This window comes from Bombina bombina, chromosome 4, assembly GCF_027579735.1.
Source record: "Bombina bombina isolate aBomBom1 chromosome 4, aBomBom1.pri, whole genome shotgun sequence".
Classification (NCBI taxonomy): domain Eukaryota; kingdom Metazoa; phylum Chordata; class Amphibia; order Anura; family Bombinatoridae; genus Bombina; species Bombina bombina.
In genome coordinates, this window is record NC_069502.1 from 831861306 (window position 1) to 831883367 (window position 22062).

Below are 22062 nucleotides of genomic sequence, written 5' to 3' on the forward strand. Positions count from 1 at the left end.
CTTTCATTCTATTGGCTGATTGACCAATAGGATTTTTCCTACCTTAATTCCGATTGGCTGATAGAATCCTATCAGCCAATCAGAATTCAAGGGACGCTATCTTGAATGACGTAATTTAAAGGAACCTTCATTTTATTTTATTAGGGGGATTAGATTAGGTGTAATTAGTTTAAAATTCTTGTAATTCTTTTTTTATTTTCTGTAATTTAGTGTTTGTTTTTTTTCGTAATTTAGTTTATTGAATTTAATTGTAATTAATTGTAGGTAGTTTAGGTAATTAGTTTAATGTTAGTGTAGTGTTAGGTGTAATTGTAACTTAGGTTAGGATTTATTTTACAGGTAATTTTGTACTTATTTTAGCTAGGTAGTTATTAAATAGTTAATAACTATTTAATAGCTATTGTACCTAGTTAAAATAAATACAAAGTTGCCTGTAAAATAAATATAAATCCTAAGCTAGCTACAAATGTAACTATTAGTTATATTGTAGCTAGCTTAGGGTTTATTTTATCGGTAAGTATTTAGTTTTAAATAGGATGAATTTATTTAATTATCTTAAATTAATTTCCTTTAATTTAAATTATATTTAAGTTAGGGGGGGGGCTTAGGGTTAGACTTAGGTTTAGGGGTTAATAAATTTATTATAGTAGTGGCAACGTTGGGGTCGGAAGATTAGGGGTTAATAAATGTAGGTAGGTGTCGGCGACGTTGGGAGGGCAGATTAGGGGTTAATAAAATGTAACTAGTGTTTGCGAGGCTGGAGTGCGGCGGTTTAGGGGTTAATACAGGTGGCGGCGACGATGGGGGTGGCAGATTAGGGGTTAATAAATATAATGTAGGTGTCGGCGATGTTAGGGGCAGTAGATTAGGGGTTCATAGGTATAATGTACGTGGCAGCGATGCCCGGTCAGCAGATTAGGGGTTACATTTTTATTTTATTTTAGTGTTTGCAATGTGGGGGGGGGGCTCGGTTTAGGGGTTAATAGGTAGTTTATGGGTGTTAGTGTACTTTTTAGCACTTTAGTTAAGAGCTTTATGTTCCGGCGTTAGCCCATAAAACTCTTAACTACTGACTTTTAAATGCGGTAGGAGTCTTGACAGGAGAGGGTGTACCGTTCACTTCTTCCAAGACTCGTAATACCGGCGTTAGGCAAATCCCATTAAAAATATAGGATACACAATTGACTTAAGGGGATTTGCAGTAGCCTCGAGTTGCGGAAGAAAATTGAGCGGTACACCTGTACCTGCCTGACTCATAATACCAGCGGGCATTAAAAAGCAGCGTTGGGACCTCTCAAAGATGCTTTTAAAGGCTAACGCCAAACTCGTGATCTAGGTGTATGTTCTGAAAATATCAGATGTCAGATAGAATGATGCAGCGGAAAAAAACTCCCCTGACCCGGTCATTTATCACTGGAGGCTATAAGGACTGAAAGAATCCTACCGCCCTACGGACCCACAGGTCCTCTTGAGTGCTTAGTTGGACATGAAATACAATGATAACCTGAGAACTCAGCGCTTCTATCATACCAGCAGAGCAGAACAGCGCCACGTGTCTGAAAAGCCATGAGACCGAACGAACCCAACAGGACCAGCCTGCACTTAGGGTCCTAACCGGCAAGCTGCAAAATTCTCCCTCATAGGGGAAAAAGAAAACAGACATTATAGGACTAACGTGTCCCAAACAACTTCCAAAGAAGAACAACAAAGAGTGTAGATCCCAGAAGGTTCCCGAAGGAAACAAAACCAAATAAAAGACATCCATCGGATACAAATAAAATATAAGGCAGCCCGGAGGATAACGCCAAAAAAGACACAGGCTTGCCTGCAGGACCAGCCAAACAGAGCCCTATCTTTAAAAAAAAACTGGGAAAGATCTCAATCAAATGAAAATCAGGAGATTACCTCTTCCCCACGTCTAATGAGGTGCACTATTCGAATTAGCAGACTGAAAATCCCTGTATCTGTTAACGATAGGGTCATTCAATAACTGAAAAACATGTCTGAGCAATACGCGAAGGCGCGCAATCCTGTAACGAAAGGCATAACACTCAGGGACAGTTACACCCGCGGGGAACTGTAGAGGCCCTCCCCAAGGCAGAAGGCCCGGGACAATAGGGCACAAGCACATTCTCAAAGAAACGTCTGGACTCTGCAGGTGAACAATCGCCAACATTATGTGGAAGCCAAAATGTGCAGCAACCTCCGGGGGGGAACACCCCACCCTGCATGGAGGAATCAGAAACTGGGTTACCTGCATGTGTAGAAGTATGAATTGGTAGGGAACTCGCCTCTCGGAGGACAGGACCCCCAGAGGCGGATGGCTCAGCTGTCCCTTGATTCCCCGAGCCAGAGGAACAAGGCGCTCTAAAATGGCATACGGAAAAAAACTGGTTGACAATTGTCAACAAGGCCAGTCGGAATTTGTCACTGGACACAGAATCTGAAATCAAAATAATCTCAGTATCAGAATCCTCCGTAACTGAATCAGAAATTAGCACAGTCTTAGCATCAGAATCCTCCATAACTGGTAGAGGATATATAAATATGGACTAAAGTAGTAAAACAAAAACGGCACCTGACACCCACAATGGCTGGGGCACTCACCACCTCCTATGACCAGACCCCTGCGGACTAGAATATTTTATTCGCCACATGGTCGGGAATGCGGAAATGGAAAACGGAAGGTAACCACGCCCGATACAAGGTGAACCGTACAGTCCAAAAAAAGCGTGCCCAACCAAAAGGCCACGTCACTTCCAAAGGCCTCAATGTTCCAAACCACGAGCCCATAAACATCACACACAAGCAGGTTGAATCACATAAACATGATTATAAACCCCCATGTTCAATAACCCCTCTCAGGAGATATTAACCCTCGATTCCAAGATACTAAAAGAGACTCACTGAGACCCTTATGACAGTTAGACCCGCAAGGTGGTAGCCTCTCAGGAAAACATTCACATTACAGAACATTGATGAATAAAGTAAAATGAAACTATCTTACCGGAATCTACGCTGTGGAATAGGAACACGACTTTTCAAGTGTGACGGATAGTAGCATCGCCTCCGCCATGGACTTGAGAGAAGATAACAGGCAGTGGGGTAAAGTTCGGCTACGCCAATTGCTTGAGGAGTTGTTAACATGAGTCGGGATGGTTTCGCAGAAAGACTCTCCCTGCATCTCCGCACTCTAACTCATTTATCCAAGCCCTCACTGAGAGACTGACAGGACCCGCAAGGTGGTAGCCTCTCAGGAAAACATTCACATTACAGAACATTGATGAATAAAGTAAAATGAAACTATCTTACCGGAATCTACGCTGTGGAATAGGAACACGACTTTTCAAGTGTGACGGATAGTAGCATCGCCTCCGCCATGGACTTGAGAGAAGAAAACAGGCAGTGGGGTAAAGTTCGGCCACGCCAATTGCTTGAGGAGTTGTTAACATGAGTCGGGATGGTTTCGCAGAAAGACTCTCCCTGCATCTCCGCACTCTAACTCATTTATCCAAGCCCTCACTGAGAGACTGACAGGACTACTTAAAACTCCTGTCCCATGTCGAAGAGTACTACCCTCCATAAGAGACAAAAAACTAAAATAAAAAATTCCGACACGTCTCTGCCAACCTCCTGGGACGAAAGACAAAGAATGACTAGGGGATGAGGGGAGTGGGAGGAGTATTTAAGCCTTTGGCTGGGGTGTCTTTGCCTCCTCCTAAAGGCCAGGTTCTTATTTGCCAAAAAGTAATGAATGCAGCTGTGGACTCTTTCCATTTAAGAAGAAAACATAAGATACAAATAAAAGGCTATAAAGATAACATAGTGCTGTGAGATATATTTTATGCTCCTATAAAGTGATATCGGTGAATCCTGATTGCTGATATAATGTACAGTAGTTATAGACAATAAACTATAAAAACCAGGCAATATCCCATAAACAGAAGACACGTCACACACGTGCATTTACCTTCATTGTTACTGTAACACATTTCTTGCATTGGAGCTTTCAGCTGACACGTTACACTCAGATCTTCTGTTTTAACATATACGTCAGTATTAATGTCGTCTGTCAGAACATTTAATGCAGACAATATTTCATGGTTTAGGATTTTATGTCACCCTAAAAGCAATTAATGTTTAACATAGCAATGGGTACTTAAATGCCATACACTTAAAAAGGGACAGCCTACTTGAATTTTTTTTAAAAAAGATAGATAATCCCTTTACTACCCGTTCCCCAGTTTTCATAACCAGCACTGTTATAGTAATACCCTTTTAACTCTGTGATTACCTTTATCTAAGCCTCTGCAGACTAAGAAACAGGCAATCTTTGAGGTTATAAGTATATTAATATAACAAACTTGGTTATGCAAAGCTGCGGAGTGGGTAGTAAAATCATTATCTATCTTTTTAAACAATAACCAAAATCAAGTAGACTGTCCCTTTAATTTTTGGGGATACTGAGATTGATCAATAACATATATTTTATTAGATTTGAAAATTCAGATCTTACGTTCAATATTTCAGAACTTAAATGTACATATAATAGATTACATAATGTTACACAACAGTAATTGATTCAAAAGGATAATTATATTGCAAAGTACCAGTTGCCATTTTATTCCTTTATTATCACATATTTAGTAACGGCCAAAATGACTGAATTCACAATAAAAACAGTTTTCAGAATACCATTTGATGAACTAGAGCGTGAGGAGATGAGATATAGGCATCTAATTTAACAAAGTCTGCCGGACCTGATCCGACACTGCAGATCAGGTCCGCCAGACCTCGCTGAATACGGAGAGCAATACGCTCTCCGTATTCAGCATTGCACCAGCAGCTCACAAGAGCTGGTGGTGCAACGCCGCCCCCTGCAGACTCGCGGCCAATGGGCCGCCAGCAGGGAGGTGTCAATCAACCCGATCATACTCGATTGGGTTGAATTCCTGCGATGTCTGTCGCCTGCTCAGAGCAGGCGGACAGGGTTATGGAGCAGCGGCCTTTGTGACCGCTGCTTTATAACTGCTGTTTCTGGCGAGTCTGCAGGCTCGCCAGAAACACGGGACATCAAACTCCATTAGATAGGCCCCATAGAGTGCATGTGTGTATCATTTACATGAAGCAGAAGTTGAGAGAGAAGAGAAGAGAGGGCATGAGCGTGTATAATTTACATGAAGCAGAGGGTGAGAGAGAAGGGAAGAGAGTGCATGTGTGAGTATCATTTACATGAAGCAGAGGGTAAGAGAGAAGGGAAGAGAGGGCATGTGTGTGTATCATTTACATGAAGCAGAGAGTAAGAGAGAAGGGATGAGAGGGCATGTGTGTGTGTACTATTCACATGAAGCAGAGCGTAAGAGAGAAGGGATGAGAGGGCATGTGTGTGTACCAGTTACATGAAGCAGAGGGTGAGAGAGAAGAGAGGGCATGTGTGTATAATTTACATGAAGAAGAAGGTGAGAGAGATGGAAAGAGAGGGAATGTGTGTGTATCATTTACATGAAGCAGAGGGTGAGTTAGAAGGGATGAGAGGGCATGTGTGTGTACCAGTTACATGAAGCAGAGGATGAGAGAGAAGAGAGGGCATGTGTGTGTACCAGTTACATGAAGCAGAGGATGAGAGAGAAGAGAGGGCATGTGTATGTACCAGTTACATGAAGCAGAGGGTGAGAGAGAAGGGGAGAGAGGGCATGTGTGTGTGTATTATTCACATGAAAATATTACGCACACGCCCTCTCTTCCCTTCTCTCTCACCCTCTGATTCATGTAAATGATACACACACATGCCCTTTCTTCCCTTCTCTCTCACCCTCTGCGTCATGTAAATAATACACACACATGCCCTCTCTTCTTTCTCATCCTCTGCTTCATGTGAATAGTACATACACACACCCTCTCTTCCCTTCTCTTACCCTCTGCTTCATGAAAATACTACACACACACAATCTCTATTCTATTTCACCTCTGCTTCATATTCATAGTGCTTACACATGACCTTTTATTATCTTCTCTCTCCCACCTTCTGCTTCATGCTAATGGCACACACACATGCCCTCTGTTCTGTCTCATCCTCTGGTTCATGTAAATGGTACACACACATGCCCTCTCTTCCCTTCTCTCTCACCCTCTGCTTCATGTAAAATGGTACACACATATGCCCTCTCTTCCCTTCTCTCTCACCCTCTGCTTCATGTAAATGGTACACACACATGCCCTCTCTTCCCTTCTCTCCTACCTTCTGCTTCATACTAATGGCACACACTCATGCCCTCTCTTCCCTTCTCTCTCACCCTCTGCTTCATGTAAGTGGTACACACATGCCCTCTCTTCCCTTCTCTCTCACCCTCTGCTTCATGTAAATAATACACACACATGCCCTCTCTTCTTTCTAATCCTCTGCTTCATGTGAATAGTACATACACACACCCTCTGTTCTCTTCTCTCTTTTACCCTCTGCTTCATGTAAATGATACACACACACATACGCCCTCTTGTCCCTTCTCTCTCATCCTCTGCTTCATGTAAATAATACACACACTCCTTCTCTTCTTTCTCATCCTCTGCTTCATGTGAATAGTACATACACACACCCTCTCTTCCCTTCTCTCTCACCCTCTGCTACATGAAAATACTACACACACAATCTCTATTCTATTTTATACTGCTTACACATGACCTTTATTATCTTCTCTCCCACTTTCTGCTTCATGCTAATGGCACACACACATGCCCTCTGTTCTGTCTCATCCTCTGCTTCATGCTAATGGCACACACACATGTCCTCTCTCTCACCCTCTGCTTCATGTAAATGGTCAACAAAACATAAAAATCAGTGCGCCAACAATGTTAAGATTTGGTCTGGAAAACTATTCAAATTCAAACCAAATACATAAACTGGTAATGCAAGTAACCTCAATATTTGAATGTGAATATTATATAAATCACAAATGGTATACTATAGGTTGGCAGGATATTACCAGACAGAACACACAAACGCCAAAAGACATATGGCACCTGACTAAAAAAGTAACAAAAAAAAGTTCAAAGTCCAAAATGGATATCCAACAAACCGCTGGTATTAAATTCGATAGGTGGTGGCAAGCTGCTTCTTCAGATCTCTTGTTGGTGGTCCAAGACGATAGAATCTACAGATATAAATGAAACAAAGAAGGCGCCACCATAGTGCACAATAAGTGGTAAAAGACACGCCGTTAACGCAAGTAATACTGTACTTACAAAATTCCAGACACTTGAGAAGTGTCATAAGCGCCTCCTGGACTCTTAGGAGTCGTCCAGCTAACTCACACTCTTGCACTTTCTGGATCCGATGTCCGTATGTGGCTGGTACTCCCCTGGGCTGGAAGACACCCGACGTCTGATGTTAAGTCCTTATACCGCAATACTGTGATCAAATGCTCCAGAGAACTACAGTCAGTGGTTAGCCGGGAAATTATCCTTTAACAAAGGATCATAGAGCAGGTATATAGGAATAAAAGTCTGTGGAACAAAAGTCTTAGTTAAAAGAATAAAAAGACTTTATTGTTAGCACCTAGGGACACTATGGTTTAGGATGTTTTTAGCTATGTTTCTTTTGTGTTCAACCCATCTTTTTTTGAGGGGTCTAGAGGTTCTCCCCACATATTGAACCCCACAGCTGCACTCCAGCATATAGACTACAAATGATGAATCGCAAGTAAAGTGTGTTTTAATGCTAAATTTCTCCTTGCTAACAAATTATGTAAATTCTGTCCTTTTGTCATTAGTATATGCACATAGACCACAATTTGGGCGGTTGCATTTGTAAAATCCAGGTTTTCCCAGGAATTTATTCTCAACGGTCCCGGTCTTAAATTGTTGGACTTTAGTTTTAGGATGGTAAGTCTTCATTACCACTTTACTGGGGGCTAGTTTGCTTTTTAAAGTAGGTGCTCTTCTAAAGGTACATATTGGATGATGCCCTACACAATCTCTTAATAGTGGATCTCCTGCCAATATATGCCAGTATTTCCCTAGGATATTTTTAATTTTATTGTGATTGTTATTATATTGTGTGATGAATCTAACTCCCTTGGTCATGGCTTCATCATTCCTAAAATCTACCCTCTCGGGTCTATATGTGACTATATCTTTGTCAGTATAATTAGCAAAGAAATCTTCTCTGCATTTATTTCTCGCTTTCAAATAACTCTTTTCTATGAGATCCCTAGGGTAATGTCTCTCAAGAAACCTATTTTTCAATAATAATGCCTGGTTATCAAATGTGTCTAAATTGGTGCAATTTCTACGTATCCTACAAAATTGGTTGTAAGGAATATTCTTTTTCCAAGGCAGATGATGATTGGTTTTAAAATTCAAATAGCTATTTGTATCAACTGACTTAAAGAACGTTCTGGTGATAACATTACCTGAATTATCCCATTCAAGTATTAGATCAAGAAATTCAACACTGATTTCCTCAATTTTTGATGTAAAATTAAGACCCATTTCGTTCTCATTCAGACTATTAACAAAATTCTGGGCTTCTATTTTGTTTCCTTCCCAGACAAACAAACAAGAGAGGGTAGATTTTAGGAATGATGAAGCCATGACCAAGGGAGTTAGATTCATCACACAATATAATAACAATCACAATAAAATTAAAAATATCCTGGAGAAATACTGGCATATATTGGCGGGAGATCCACTATTAAGAGATTGTGTAGGGCATCATCCAATATGTACCTTTAGAAGAACACCTACTTTAAAAAGGAAACTAGCCCCCAGTAAAGTGGTAATGAAGACTTATCATCCTAAAACTAAAGTCCAACAATTTAATACTGGGACCGTTGAGAATGAATTCCTGGGAAAACCTGGATTTTACAAATGCAACCGCTCGAATTGTGGTCTATGTGCATATACTAATGACAAAAGGAAAGAATTTACATCATTTGTTAGTAAGGAGAAATTTAGCATTAAAACACACTTCACTTGCGATTCATCATTTGAAGTCTATATGCTGGAGTGCAGCTGTGAGGTTCAATATGTGGGGAGAACCTCTAGACCCCTCAAAAAAAGATGGGGTGAACACAAAAGAAACATAGCTAAAACCATCCTAAACTATAGTGTCCCTAGGTGCTAACAATAAAGTATTTTTATTCTTTTAACTAAGACTTTGTTCCACAGACTTTTATTTCTATATACCTGCTCTGTGATCCTTTGTTAAAGGATAATTTCCCGGCTAACCACTGACTTTAGTTCTCTGGAGCATTTGAACACAGTATTGCGGTGTAAGGACTTAACATCAGACGTCGGGTGTCTTCCAGCCGAGGGGAGTACCAGCCACATACGGACATCGGATCCAGAAAGTGCAAGAGTGTGAGTTAGCTGGACGAGTCCAGGAGGCGCTTGTGACACTTGTCAAGTGTCTGGAATTTTTTAAGTATAGTATTACTTGCGTTAACGGCGTGTCTTTTACCACTGATTGTGCACTATGGTGGCGCCTTCTTTGTTTGTTTCATTTATATTCATGTAAATGGTACCCAAACATGCCCTCTCTTCCCTTCTGTCTCACCCTCTGCTTCATGTACACGGTACACACACATACCCTCTCTTCCCTTCTCTTTCACCCTCTGCTTCATGTAAATGGTACAGACACATGCCCTCTCTTCCCTTCTCTCTCGCCCTCTGCTTCATGTAAATGATACAAACACATACCCACTCTTCCCTTCTCTCTCACCCTATGCCTCATGCAAATACTATACACACACATGCCCTCTCTTTCCTTCTCTCTCACTTCTGCTTCATGCAGATACTACACATACGCCCTCTCTTCCTTCTATCTCACCCTCTGCTTCACATAACTGGTACACACACATTCCCTCTCTTCTTTCTCATCCTCTGCTTCATGTGAATGGTACATACACACACCCTCACTTCCATTCTCTCTCACCCTCTGCTTCATGAAAATACTACACACACAATCTCTATTTTATTTCACCTCTGCTTCTTATTCATAGTGCTTACACATGACCTTTTATTATCTTCTCTCCCACCTTCTGCTTCATGCTAATGGCACACACACATGCCCTCTGTTCTGTCTCATCCTCTGCTTCATGTAAATGGTACACACACATGCCCTCTCTTCCCTTCTCTCACCCTCTGCTTCATGTAAATGATACACACACATGCCCTCTCTTCCCTTCTCTCTCACCCTCTGCTTCATGTAAATGGTACACACATGCCCACTCCTCCCTTCTCTCTCACCCTCTGCTTCATGCTAATGGCACACACACATGCCCTCTCTTCCCTTCTCTCTCACCCTCTGCTTTATGTAAATGGTACACACACATGTCCTCTCTTCCCTTCTCTCTCACCCTCTGCTTCATGTAAATGGTACACACACATACCCACTCTTCCCTTCTCTCGCACCCTCTGCTTCAAGAAAATATTACGCACACGCCCTCTCTTCCCTTCTCTCTCACCCTCTGCTTCATGTAAATGGTACACACACATGCCCTCTCTTCCCTTCTCTCTCACCCTCTGCTTCATGTAAATAACACACACACATGCCCTCTCTTCTTTCTCATCCTCTGCTTCATGTGAATAGTACATACACACACCCTCTCTTCTCTCTCTCACCCTCTGCTTCATGAAAATACTACACACACAATCTCTATTCTATTTCACCTCTGCTTCTTATTCATAGTGCTTACACACTTCTCTCTTACCATGTGCGTTATATAAATGGCACACACACATCCTCTGTTCCCTTCTCTCTTTCTTACCCTCTGCTTCATGTATATGGTACACACACACATGCCCTCTCTTCCCTTCTCTTTCACCCTCTGCTTCATGAAAATAATACACACACACATGCCCTCTCTTCCCTTCTCTTTCACCCTCTGCTTCATGTAAATGATACACACACATGCCCTCTCATCCCTTCTCTCTCACCCTCTGCTTCATGTAAATGATACACACACATGCCCTCTCTTCCCTTCTCTTTCACCCTCTGCTTCATGTAAATGATACACACACATGCCCTCTCTTCCTTCTCTCTCACCCTCTGCTTCATGTAAATGGTGCACACACACACATGCCCTCTCATCCCTTCTCTCTCACCCTCTGCTTCATGTAAATGATACACACACATGCCCTCTCTTCCCTTCTCTTTCACCCTCTGCTTCATGTAAATGATACACACACATGCCCTCTCTTCCTTCTCTCTCACCCTCTGCTTCATGTAAATGGTGCACACACACACCCTCTCTTCCCTTCTCTTTCACCCTCTGCTTCATGTAAATGATACACACACATGCCCTCTCTCTTCCCTTCTCTCTTACCCTCTGCTTCAAGAAAAATGGTACACACACATGCTCTCTCCCCCTCTGCTTCATGTAAATGGTACACACACACACCCTCTCTTCCCTTCTCTCTTACCCTCTGCTTCATGTAAATGATACACACACATGCCCTGTCTAGCCTTCTCTCTTATCCTCAGCTTCATGTAACTGGTACACACACATGCCCTCTCTTCCCTACTCTTTCACCCTCTGCTGCATGCAAATACTACGCAAACGCACAATCTCTATTCTATTTCACCTTTGCTTCTTATTCATAGTACATACACATGGCTTTATTATCTTCTCTCCCACCTTCTGCTTCATGCTAATGGCACACACACATGCCCTCTCTCTCTCACCCTCTGTTTTGTGTGAATTATTCATACACATGCCCTTGATTCTCTTTATTCTCTCCCTGTGTTTCATGTAAATGATACACACACATGCCTTTCTTCCCTTCTCTCTCTCACCCTCTGCTTCTTATGTGTGTTATATAAATGGCACACACACACCGTCTGTTCCCTTCTCTCTCTCACCCTCTGCTTCTTCTTCATAGTGCATACACATGACCTTTTATTATCTTCTCTCCCATCTTCTGCTTCATGCTAATGGCACACACACATGCCCTCTGTTCTGTCTCATCCTCTGCTTCATGTAAATTATACACACACACCCTCTCTTTCCTTCTCTCTCACCCTCTGCTTCATGTAAATGATACACACACACATGCCCATTCTTCCCTTCTCTCTTACCATGTGCGTTTAAATAAATGACACACACATCCTCTGTTCCCTTCTCTCACCTCACCCTCTGCTTCATGTAAACAGTACACACACACTGTTCCCTTCTCTCTCACCCTCTACTTGTGTGAATAATACATACACCTGCCCTCGATTCTCTTCATTCTCACCCTCTGATTCATGTAAATCATACTCACACATGCTCTTTCCTCCTTTTTCTCTTACCATGTGCGTTATATAAATGGCACACTCACATCCACTGTTCCCTTCTCTCTCTCACCCTCTGCTTCATGTAAATGATACACACACATGCCCTCTCTTCCTTCTCTCTCACCCTCTGATTCATGTAAATGGTACACACACATGCCCTCTCTTCTATCTCATCCTCTGCTTCATGTGAATAGTACACATATATGCCCTCTCTTCCCTTCTCTCTCATCCTCTGGTTCATGAAGGGAAGAGAGGGCATGTGTGTGTGCCATTAGCATGAAGCAGAGGGTGAGAGAGAAGGGAAGAGAGGGCATGTGTGTGTACCATTTACATGAAGCAGAGGATGAGACAGAACAGAGGGCATGTGTGTGTGCCATTAGCATGAAGCAGAAGGTGGGAGAGAGAAGATAATAAAAGGTCATGTGTAAGCACTATGAATAAGAAGCAGAGGTGAAATAGAATAGAGATTGTGTGTTTAGTATTTTCATGAAGCAGAGGGTGAGAGAGAAGGGAAGAGATGGTGTGTGTATGGACTATTCACATGAAGCAGAGGATGAGAAAGAATAGAGGGCATGTGTGTGTATTATTTACATGAAGCAGAGGGTGAGAGAGAGAAGGGAAGAGAGGGCATGTGTGTGTACCAGTTACATGGAGCAGAGGGTAAGAGAGAAGGAAGAGAGGGCATATGTATCATTTACATGAAGCAGAGGGTGAGAGAGAAGGGAAGAGAGGGCATGTGTGTGTACTATTTACATGAAGCAGAGGGTGAGAGAGAAGGGAACAGCGGATGTGTGTGTGCGCCGTTTATATAACACACATGGTAAGAGAGAAGGAAGGGAGGAAAGGGCATGTGTGAGTATGATTTACATGAATCAGAGGGTGACAAATGAAGAGAATCAAGGGCAGGTGTATGTATTATTCACACAAAGCAGAGGGTGAGAGCGAGGGCATGTGTGTGTGCGCCATTAACATGAAGCAGAAGGTGAGAGAGAAGGAAGAGAGGGCATATGTATCATTTACATGAAGCAGAGGGTGAGAGAGAAGGGAAGAGAGGGCATGTGTGTGTACCATTTACATGAAGCAGAGGGTGAGAGAGAAGGCAAGAGAGGGCATGTGTGTGTATCATTTACATGAAGCAGAGGGTGAGAGAGAAGGGAAGAGAGGGCATGTGTGTGTACCATTTACATGAAGCAGAGGGTGAGAGAGAAGGGAAGAGAGGGCATGTGTGTGTACCATTTACATGAAGCAGAGGGTGAGAGAGAAGGGAACAGCGGATGTGTGTGTGTGCGCTGTTTATATAATGCACATGGTAAGAGAGAAGGAAGGGAGGAAAGGACATGTGTGAGTATGATTTACATGAATCAGAGGGTGACAAATTAAGAGAATCAAGGGCAGGTGTATGTATTATTCACACAAAGCAGAGGGTGAGAGCGAGGGCATGTGTGTGTGCGCCATTAACATGAAGCAGAAGGTGAGAGAGAAGAAAATAAAGCCATGCTATGTACTATGAATAAGAAGCACAGGTGAAATAGAATAGAGATTGTGTGTTTGTGTAGTATTTGCATGCAGCAGACGGTGAAAGAGAAGGGAAGAGAGTGCATGTGTGTGTAGCATTTACATGAAGAAGAGGGTGAGAGAGAAGGAAGAGAGGGCATGTGTGTGTATCATTTACATGAAGCAGAGGGTGAGAGAGAAGGGAAGAGAGGGCATGTGTGTGTACCATTTACATGAAGCAGAGGGCGAGAGAGAAGGGAAGAGAGGGCATGTGTGTGTACCATTTACATGAAGCAGAGGGCGAGAGAGAAGGGAAGAGAGGGCATGTGTGTGTACCATTTACATGAAGCAGAGGGTGAGAGAGAAGGGAAGAGAGGGCATGTGTGTTCTATTTACATGAAGCAGAGGGTGAGAGAGAGGGCATGTGTGTGTGTGCCATTAGCATGACGCAGAAGGTGGGAGAGAAGATAATAAAGCCATTTGTATGTACTATGAATAAGAAGCAGAGGTGAAATAGAATAGAGATTGTGTGTGTAGTATTTTCATGAAGCAGAGGGTGAGAGAGAAGGGAAGAGAGGGTGTGTGTAGGTACTATTCCCATGAAGCAGAGGATGAGAAAGAAGAGAAGGCGTGTGTGTATTATTTACATGAAGCAGAGGATGAGAGAGAAGGGAAGAGAGGGCATGTGTGTGTATCATTTACATGAAGCAGAGGGTAAGAGAGAAGGAAGAGAGGGCATGTGTGTGTACCATTTACATGAAGAAGAAGGTGAGAGAGAAGGGAAGAGAGGGCATGTGTGTGTACCATTTACATAAAGAAGAAGGTGAGAGAGAAGGGAAGAGAGAACATGTGTATTTATCATTTACATGAAGCAGAGGGTAAGAGAGAAGGAAGAGAGGGCATGTGTGTATGTCATTTACATGAAGCAGAGGGTGAGAGAGAAGGGAAGAGAGGGCATATGTGTGTACCATTTACATGAAGCAGAGGGTGAGAGAGAAGGGAAGAGAGGGCATATGTGTGTACCATTTACATGAAGCAGAGGGTGAGAGAGAAGGGAAGAGAGGGCATATGTGTGTACCATTTACATGAAGCAGAGGGTGAGAGAGAGGGAAGAGAGGGTGTGTGTGTATCATTTACATGAATCAGAGGATGAGAGAGAACAGAGGGCATGTGTGTGTTCTATTAGCATAAAGCAGAAGGTGGGAGAGAAGATAATAAAGCAATGTGTATGTACTATGAATAAGAAGCAGAGGTTAAATAGAATAGAGATTGTGTGTGTGTGTGTGTAGTATTTTCATGAAGCAGAGGGTAAGAGAGAAGGGAAGAGAGGGTGTGTGTATGTACTATTCACATGAAGCAGAGGATGAGAAAGAAGAGAGGGCATGTGTGTGTACCAGTTACATGAACCAGAGGGTGAGAGAGAAGGGAAGAGAGGGCATTTATGTGTACCATTTACATGAAGCAGAGGGTGAGAGAGAAGTGAAGAGAGGGCATGTGTGTGTGTATTATTTACATGAAGCAGAGGGTGAGAAAGAATGGAACAGAGGGTGTGTGTGCTATTTACATGAAGAGAAAATAAACAAGTTTGTAGAGGCGCTTACAGCTGTGGGTATTATCGCTCTAAGTATAAAAGTGGATACTAATCAATAAAATATAGTTTTATACAATTTCTTTGGATATTCCAGGTGTTCAGTTAGAAAGGATATAGTAATATAATTTTATAATTTTGTGGCTCTAAAAACACAAAATAATTTATATACCATAGGGTAAACAATGATTTTTATTCCAATGCTCTAAAATGGTGGATACATAAAATGCTAGACACAATAAAATCATTCAACAAACCACAGTCACACTTCCATTCATAAAAACTATCAAATGTATAGGCCAGAAAGAAAGTCAGTCCTATCTGTTCACAATGCAATTATAGGCTTTCTACAATGTTGCTATACAATCGTAACAAAAAATATATGCAATATCAAAATATAAAAATGTATATGAAATAAGTTAATAAAATGTTTCAAAGGATGGCTACAATAATTGACTTGAGGAGTTAGCAATTGGCAACGGCAAACGGTTGGTTTTTCCGATTATGGATTTGTATCCCTTAAGAGTCTTTTCATATTCTTAAGATTCTTTTTACAAGCAGTTCCTTATCAGATCCTCAGATCTCAAGACAAACGGATGTTTAGGGATTGGTAACGTCAATAGCCTTAAAACCACCTGGCTTTGGTTCACCCAAACAATCTCTGCAGCGTATGCGTATAACTTTAAACTTTAAGAATCACAGTCTCAAAAGGCACTCTTACCGCCTTGGTGTATTAGCTCACTTCTATGCCTGCTGTTCTCACCCGCAGGTCTCCGGAATAACAGCTTCACACTCACCGGGAATCTTCGCGCTGCTAGCTTAGCGTCTGACGTCACCGGTTACCATCAGCTGTGCAGTGTAGGTATGTGGAAATCATATTATACTTGCGCAAGTAATTTCCTTTTCAGCAGCCCTCAATCTGTTCACTCTGCTCTTAGTACTCAGTGATTTTCCGGGCTCAAAACTTTATCCTTCGTTAGATGCAAATGTTGTGATCGTGCAGGTTATCCAAGTGCTCAGTCCTTCTACGCGTTTCACCCCACTCAAAACTGGGCTTTCTCAAGATCTTGAGAAAGCCCCGTTTTGAGTGGGGTGAAACGCGTAGAAGGACTGAGCACTTGGATAACCTGCACGATCACAACATTTGCATCTAACGAAGGATAAAGTTTTGAGCCCGGAAAACCTCTGCGTACTGAGTACTAAGAGCAGAGTGAACAGATTGAGGGCTGCTGAAAAGGAAATTACTTGCGCAAGTATAATACGATTTCCACATACCTACACTGCACAGCTGATGGTAACCAGTGACGTCAGATGCTAAGCTAGCAGCGCGAAGATTCCCGGTGAGTGTGAAGCTGTTATTCCGGAGACCTGCAGGTGAGAACAGCAGGCATAGAAGTGAGCTAATACACCAAGGCGGTAAGAGTGCCTTTTGAGACTGTGATTCTTAAAGTTTAAAGTTATACGCATACGCTGCAAAGATTGTTTGGGTGAACCATAGCCAGGTGGTTTTAAGGCTATTGACGTTACCAATCCCTAAACATCCGTTTGTCTTGAGATCTGAGGATCTGATAAGGAACTGCTTGTAAAAAGAATCTTAAGAATATGAAAAGACTCTTAAGGGATACAAATCCATAATCGGAAAAACCAACTGTTTGCCGTTGCCAATTGCTAACTCCTCAAGTCAATTATTGTAGCCATCCTTTGAAACATTTTATTAACTTATTTCATATAGATTTTTATATTTTGATATTGCATATATTTTTTGTTACGATTGTATAGCAACATTGTAGAAAGCCTATAATTGCATTGTGAACAGATAGGACTGACTTTCTTTCTGGCCTATACATTTGATAGTTTTTATGAATGGAAGTGTGACTGTGGTTTGTTGAATGATTTTATTGTGTCTAGCATTTTATGTATCCACCATTTTAGAGCATTGGAATAAAAATCATTGTTTACCCTATGGTATATAGATTATTTTATGTTTTTAGAGCCACAAAATTATAAAATTATATTACTATATCCTTTCTAACTGAACACCTGGAATATCCAAAGAAATTGTATAAAACTATATTTTATTGATTAGTATCCACTTTTATACTTAGAGCGATAATACCCACAGCTGTAAGCGCCTCTACAAACTTGTTTATATTCTCTATATTTATTTTTACTGTCTAGGAAGGAGGCAGTTATCGTAGAAAGGCTAGGTGGGTTTAGCCTAGCGCATCACACACACACTATTTTTAAAGATACTATTTACATGAAGCAGAGGGTGAGTGAGAAGGGGAACAGAAGGTGTGTGTACTATTTACATGAAGCAGAGGGTTAGAGAGATTAGGGAACAGAGGGTGTGTGTGTGCCATTTATATAACACACATGTAAGAGAGAAGGAAAGAAAGGGCATGTGTGTGTATCATTTACGTGAATCAGAGGGCGAGAATGAAGAGAATCAAGGGCATGTGTATAAATAATTCACACGAAACAGTGGGTGAGAGAGAGGGAATGTGTCTGTGCCATTACCATGAAGTAGAAGGTGGGAGAGAAGATAATACAGCTCATGTGTATGTACTATGAATAAGAAGCAAAGGTGACATAGAATACAGATTGTGTGTGTAGTATTTTCATGAACCATAGGATGAGAGAGAAGTGAGGGTGTGTGTGTACCATTTACATAAAGCAGAGGGTGAGAGAGAGAAGGGAACAGAGGGTGTGTGTGTGTGCGCCATTTATATAACGGGCAAAAGAAAAGAAGCATCCGCATCCTGGTTAAAACAAACTTTCCAAGGAAGTTGGCAGCAACAAAGAACAAAAAAAAGTGGTGTGGCACTGATGGCCTATGCGTTTCGGCTATGATTAATCATCTGTCCATCTTGACATCATGTGTAGGGTTTCCATCTCTTAGTCTCTCCCCCTCATTAAATGATGAGCTACTATTAGCTAATGAACAGTATGTTCATTATCATCTATAGCACTGCCCTTCTCTATCAATCAAAGTTTACTATTTTCCACTGCCTCTATTCTGCTTACCAGAACCGGGATAGCTCTGGTCATTTATATATGCCCCATATTCTTCATATTTCTGTAGTTTCAAGTAGATGTTCCTATGAGTGCCTATCACTAAGTCATCTTTTACCTCAGGCACTTCGTATATATTTTCTTCTGGTTCCTCAGTATGGCATTGTTGTGTGTATTGAAAGTGTTAACTTTCATCACAGAAAGTGGGTGTTGTTATCATTATTTTTATTATCCAATAGGATGCGATTTGCAATTATTTTAACCGGTGTGACACTAGGTACTGCAGGCTATGATTACGGCTTTTTAGCCGAAATGCGTAAGCCATCAGTGCCACACCACTTTCTTTTGTTCTATGTTGCTGCCAACTTCCTTGGAAAGTTTGTTTTAACCAGGATGTGAATAAAGTTTGGATTTTAACTATATTGTGGCGGATGCTTATTTTCTTTTGCCTATTGCATCGTCAGTTTATCCACTACACACAGCTTGCTGGGGGAGGTGTGAGTAGGTGTTCTACTGCCATTGGAGGAGATGACCCGATGATGAGGATGGGCGGAACAGAGTGACGAAAGAGCAATGACAGCAGATCCATGAGGACGCCAAGCCACACTAGTGAAGACCTGTGAACACTCGGAGAGGCAATACGTTTATTCCCGTGCCCATTAGAAGTAAGCAGAAGTCCGGTAAGAGAGGCCATAAGGCTAGTGGATTATAATGGACTATAAGTGTATTCTGGGTATAATTATGCTCTTGGCACCAAAGCACTTTATTATATGAACTGTCACTTACTGCCGCACTTTATTGCATCGCATTAAATGCATTAGACACCTTAAACTGTACATTGCATATTTGCACTAATACTTCTGAAACAATCCAGAGTTTCTTTTTGATAATATATTGTGGCAATTTATATAACGCACATGGTAAGAGAGAAGGGAAGAGAGGGCATGTGTGTGTATCATTCACATGAAGCAGAGGGTGAGAGAGAAGGGACAAGAGGGTGTGTGTGTGTATAATTTACATGAAGCAGAGGGTGAGAGAGAGAAGGAAGAGAGGGCATGTGTGTGTATCATTTACCTAAAGCAGAGGGTGAGAGAGAAGGCAAGAGAGGGCATGTGTGTGTGTATCATTTACATGAAGCAGAGGGTAAGAGAGAAGGGAAGAGAGGGCATGTGTGTGTATCATTTACATGAAGCAGAGAGTGAGAGAGAATGGAAGAGAGGGCATGTGTGTGTATCATTTACCTAAAGCAGAGGGTGAGAGAGAAGGCAAGAGAGGGCATGTGTGTGTGTATCATTTACATGAAGCAGAGGGTAAGAGAGAAGGGAAGAGAGGGCATGTGTGTGTATCATTTACATGAAGCAGAGGGTGAAAGAGAAGGGACAAGAGGGTGTGTGTGTGTGTGTCATTTACATGAAACAGAGGGTGAGAGAGAAGGGAAGAGAGGGCATGTGTGTGTATCATTTACATAAAGCAGAGGATGAGAGAGAAGGAAGAGAGGGCATGTGTGTGTACTATTTACATGAAGCAGAGGGTGAGAGAGAAGGAAGAGAGCGCATGTGTGTGTATCATTCACATGAAGCAGAGGGTGAAAGAGAAGGGACAAGAGGGTGTGTGTGTGTATCATTTACATGAAACAGAGGGTGAGAGAGAAGGGAAGAGAGGGCCTGTGTGTGTACTATTTACATGAAGCAGAGGGTGAGAGAGAAGGAATAGAGCGCATGTGTGTGTATCATTTACATGAAGCAGAGGATGAGAGAGAAGGGAAGAGAGGGCATGTATGTGTATCATTTACATGAAGCAGAGGGTGAGAGAGAAGGGAAGAGAGGGCATGTGTGTGTACCATTTTTCTTGAAGCAGAGGGTGAGAGAGAAGGGAAGAGAGGGCATGTGTGTGTATTATTTACATGAAGCAGAGGGTGAGAGAGAGAAGGGAAGAGAGGGCATGTTTGTGTACCATTTACATGAAGCAGAGGGTGAGAGAGAAGGGAAGAGAGGGCATGTGTGTGTATCATTTACCTGAAGCAGAGTGTGAGAGAGAGAAGGGAAGAGAGGGCATGTGTGTGTATCATTTACCTGAAGCAGAGGGTGAGAAAGAGAAGGGAAGAGAGGGCATGTTTGTGTACCATTTACATGAAGCAGAGGATGAGAGAGAAGGGAAGAGAGGGCATGTGTGTGTATCATTTACCTAAAGCAGAGGGTGAGAGAGAGAAGGGAAGAGAGGGCATATGTGTGTATCATTTACCTAAAGCAGAGGGTGAGAGAGAGAAGGGAAGAGAGGGCATGTGTGTGTATCATTTACCTAAAGCAGAGGGTGAGAGAGAGAAGGGAAGAGAGGGCATGTGTGTGTACCATTTACATGAAGCAGAGGGTGAGAGAGAAGGGAAGAGAGGGCATGTGTGTGTCATTTACATGAAGCAGAGGGTGAGAGAGAAGGGAAGAGAGGGCATGTGTGTGTGTACCATTTACATGAAGCAGAGGGTGAGAGAGAAGAGAAGAGAGGGCATGTGTGTGTATCATTTACATAAATCAGAGGGTGAGAGAGAAGGGAAGAGAAGGCATGTGTGTGTATCATTTACATGAAGCAGAGGGTGAGAGAGAAGGAAGAGAGGGCATGTGTGTGTGTATCATTTACATCAAGCAGAGGGTGAGAGAGAAGGGAAGAGAGGGCATGTGTGTGTGTATTATTTTCATGAAGCAGAGGGTGAAAGAGAAGGGAAGAGAGGGCATGTGTGTGTGTACCATATACATGAAGCAGAGGGTAAGAAAGAGAGAAGGGAACAGAGGATGTGTGTGTGCCATTTATATAACGCACATGGTAAGAGAGAAGTGTGTAAGCACTATGAATAAGAAGCAGAGGTGAAATAGAATAGAGATTGTGTGTGTAGTATTTTCATGAAGCAAAGGGTGAGAGAGAGAAGAGAGGGTGTGTGTATGTACTATTCACATGAAGCAGAGAATGAGAAAGAAGAGATGGCATGTGTGTATATTATTTACATGAAGCAGAGGGTGAGAGAGAAGGGAAGAGAGGGTGTGTGTGTGTATTATTTACATGAAGCAGAGGGTGAGAGAGAAGGGAAGAGAGGGCATGTGTGTGTATCATTTACATGAAGCAGAGGGTGAGAGAGAAGGGAAGAGAGGGCATGTGTGTGTGTGTATCATTTACATGAAGCAGAGGGTGAGAGAGAAGGGAAGAGAGGGCGTGTGTGTGTGTATCATTTACCTGAAGCAGAGTGTGAGAGAGAGAAGGGAAGAGAGGGCATGTGTGTGTGTATCATTTACCTGAAGCAGAGGGTGAGAGAGAGAAGGGAAGAGAGTGCATGTGTGTGTATCATTTACATGAAGCAGAGGGTGAGAGAGAAGGGAAGAGAGGGCATGTGTGTGCACCATTTACATGAAGCAGAGGGTGAGAGAGAAGGGAAGAGAGGGCATGTGTGTGTATCATTTACCTGAAGCAGAGGGTGAGAGAGAGAAGGGAAGAGAGGGCATGTGTGTGTACCATTTACATGAAGCAGAGGGTGAGAGAGAAGGGAAGAGAGGGCATGTGTGTGTCATTTACATGAAGCAGAGCGTGAGAGAGAGAAGGGAAGGGAGTGCATGTGTGTGCACCATTTACATGAAGCAGAGGGTGAGAGAGAAGGGAAGAGAGTGCATGTGTGTGTATCATTTACCTAAAGCAGAGGGTGAGAGAGAGA

At 42.2% G+C, this 22062-nt stretch overlaps 1 protein-coding gene across 2 annotated transcripts in view; it reads right to left on the reverse strand.

Moving 5' to 3' along the window:
• LOC128657174 (gastrula zinc finger protein XlCGF66.1-like) overlaps positions 1-22062 on the reverse strand; it is a 73421-nt gene that overhangs the window by 22816 nt on the left and 28543 nt on the right. Inside the window, exon 7 of one of the 2 annotated variants that reach the window (XM_053711415.1) lies at positions 3971-4069. The exons of the other annotated variant lie outside the window; for it this stretch is intronic. Within the exon in view, the coding sequence (XP_053567390.1) occupies positions 3971-4069 (99 nt within the window). The remainder of the gene's footprint in view (positions 1-3970; positions 4070-22062) is intronic. 2 annotated transcript variants of the gene reach the window in all.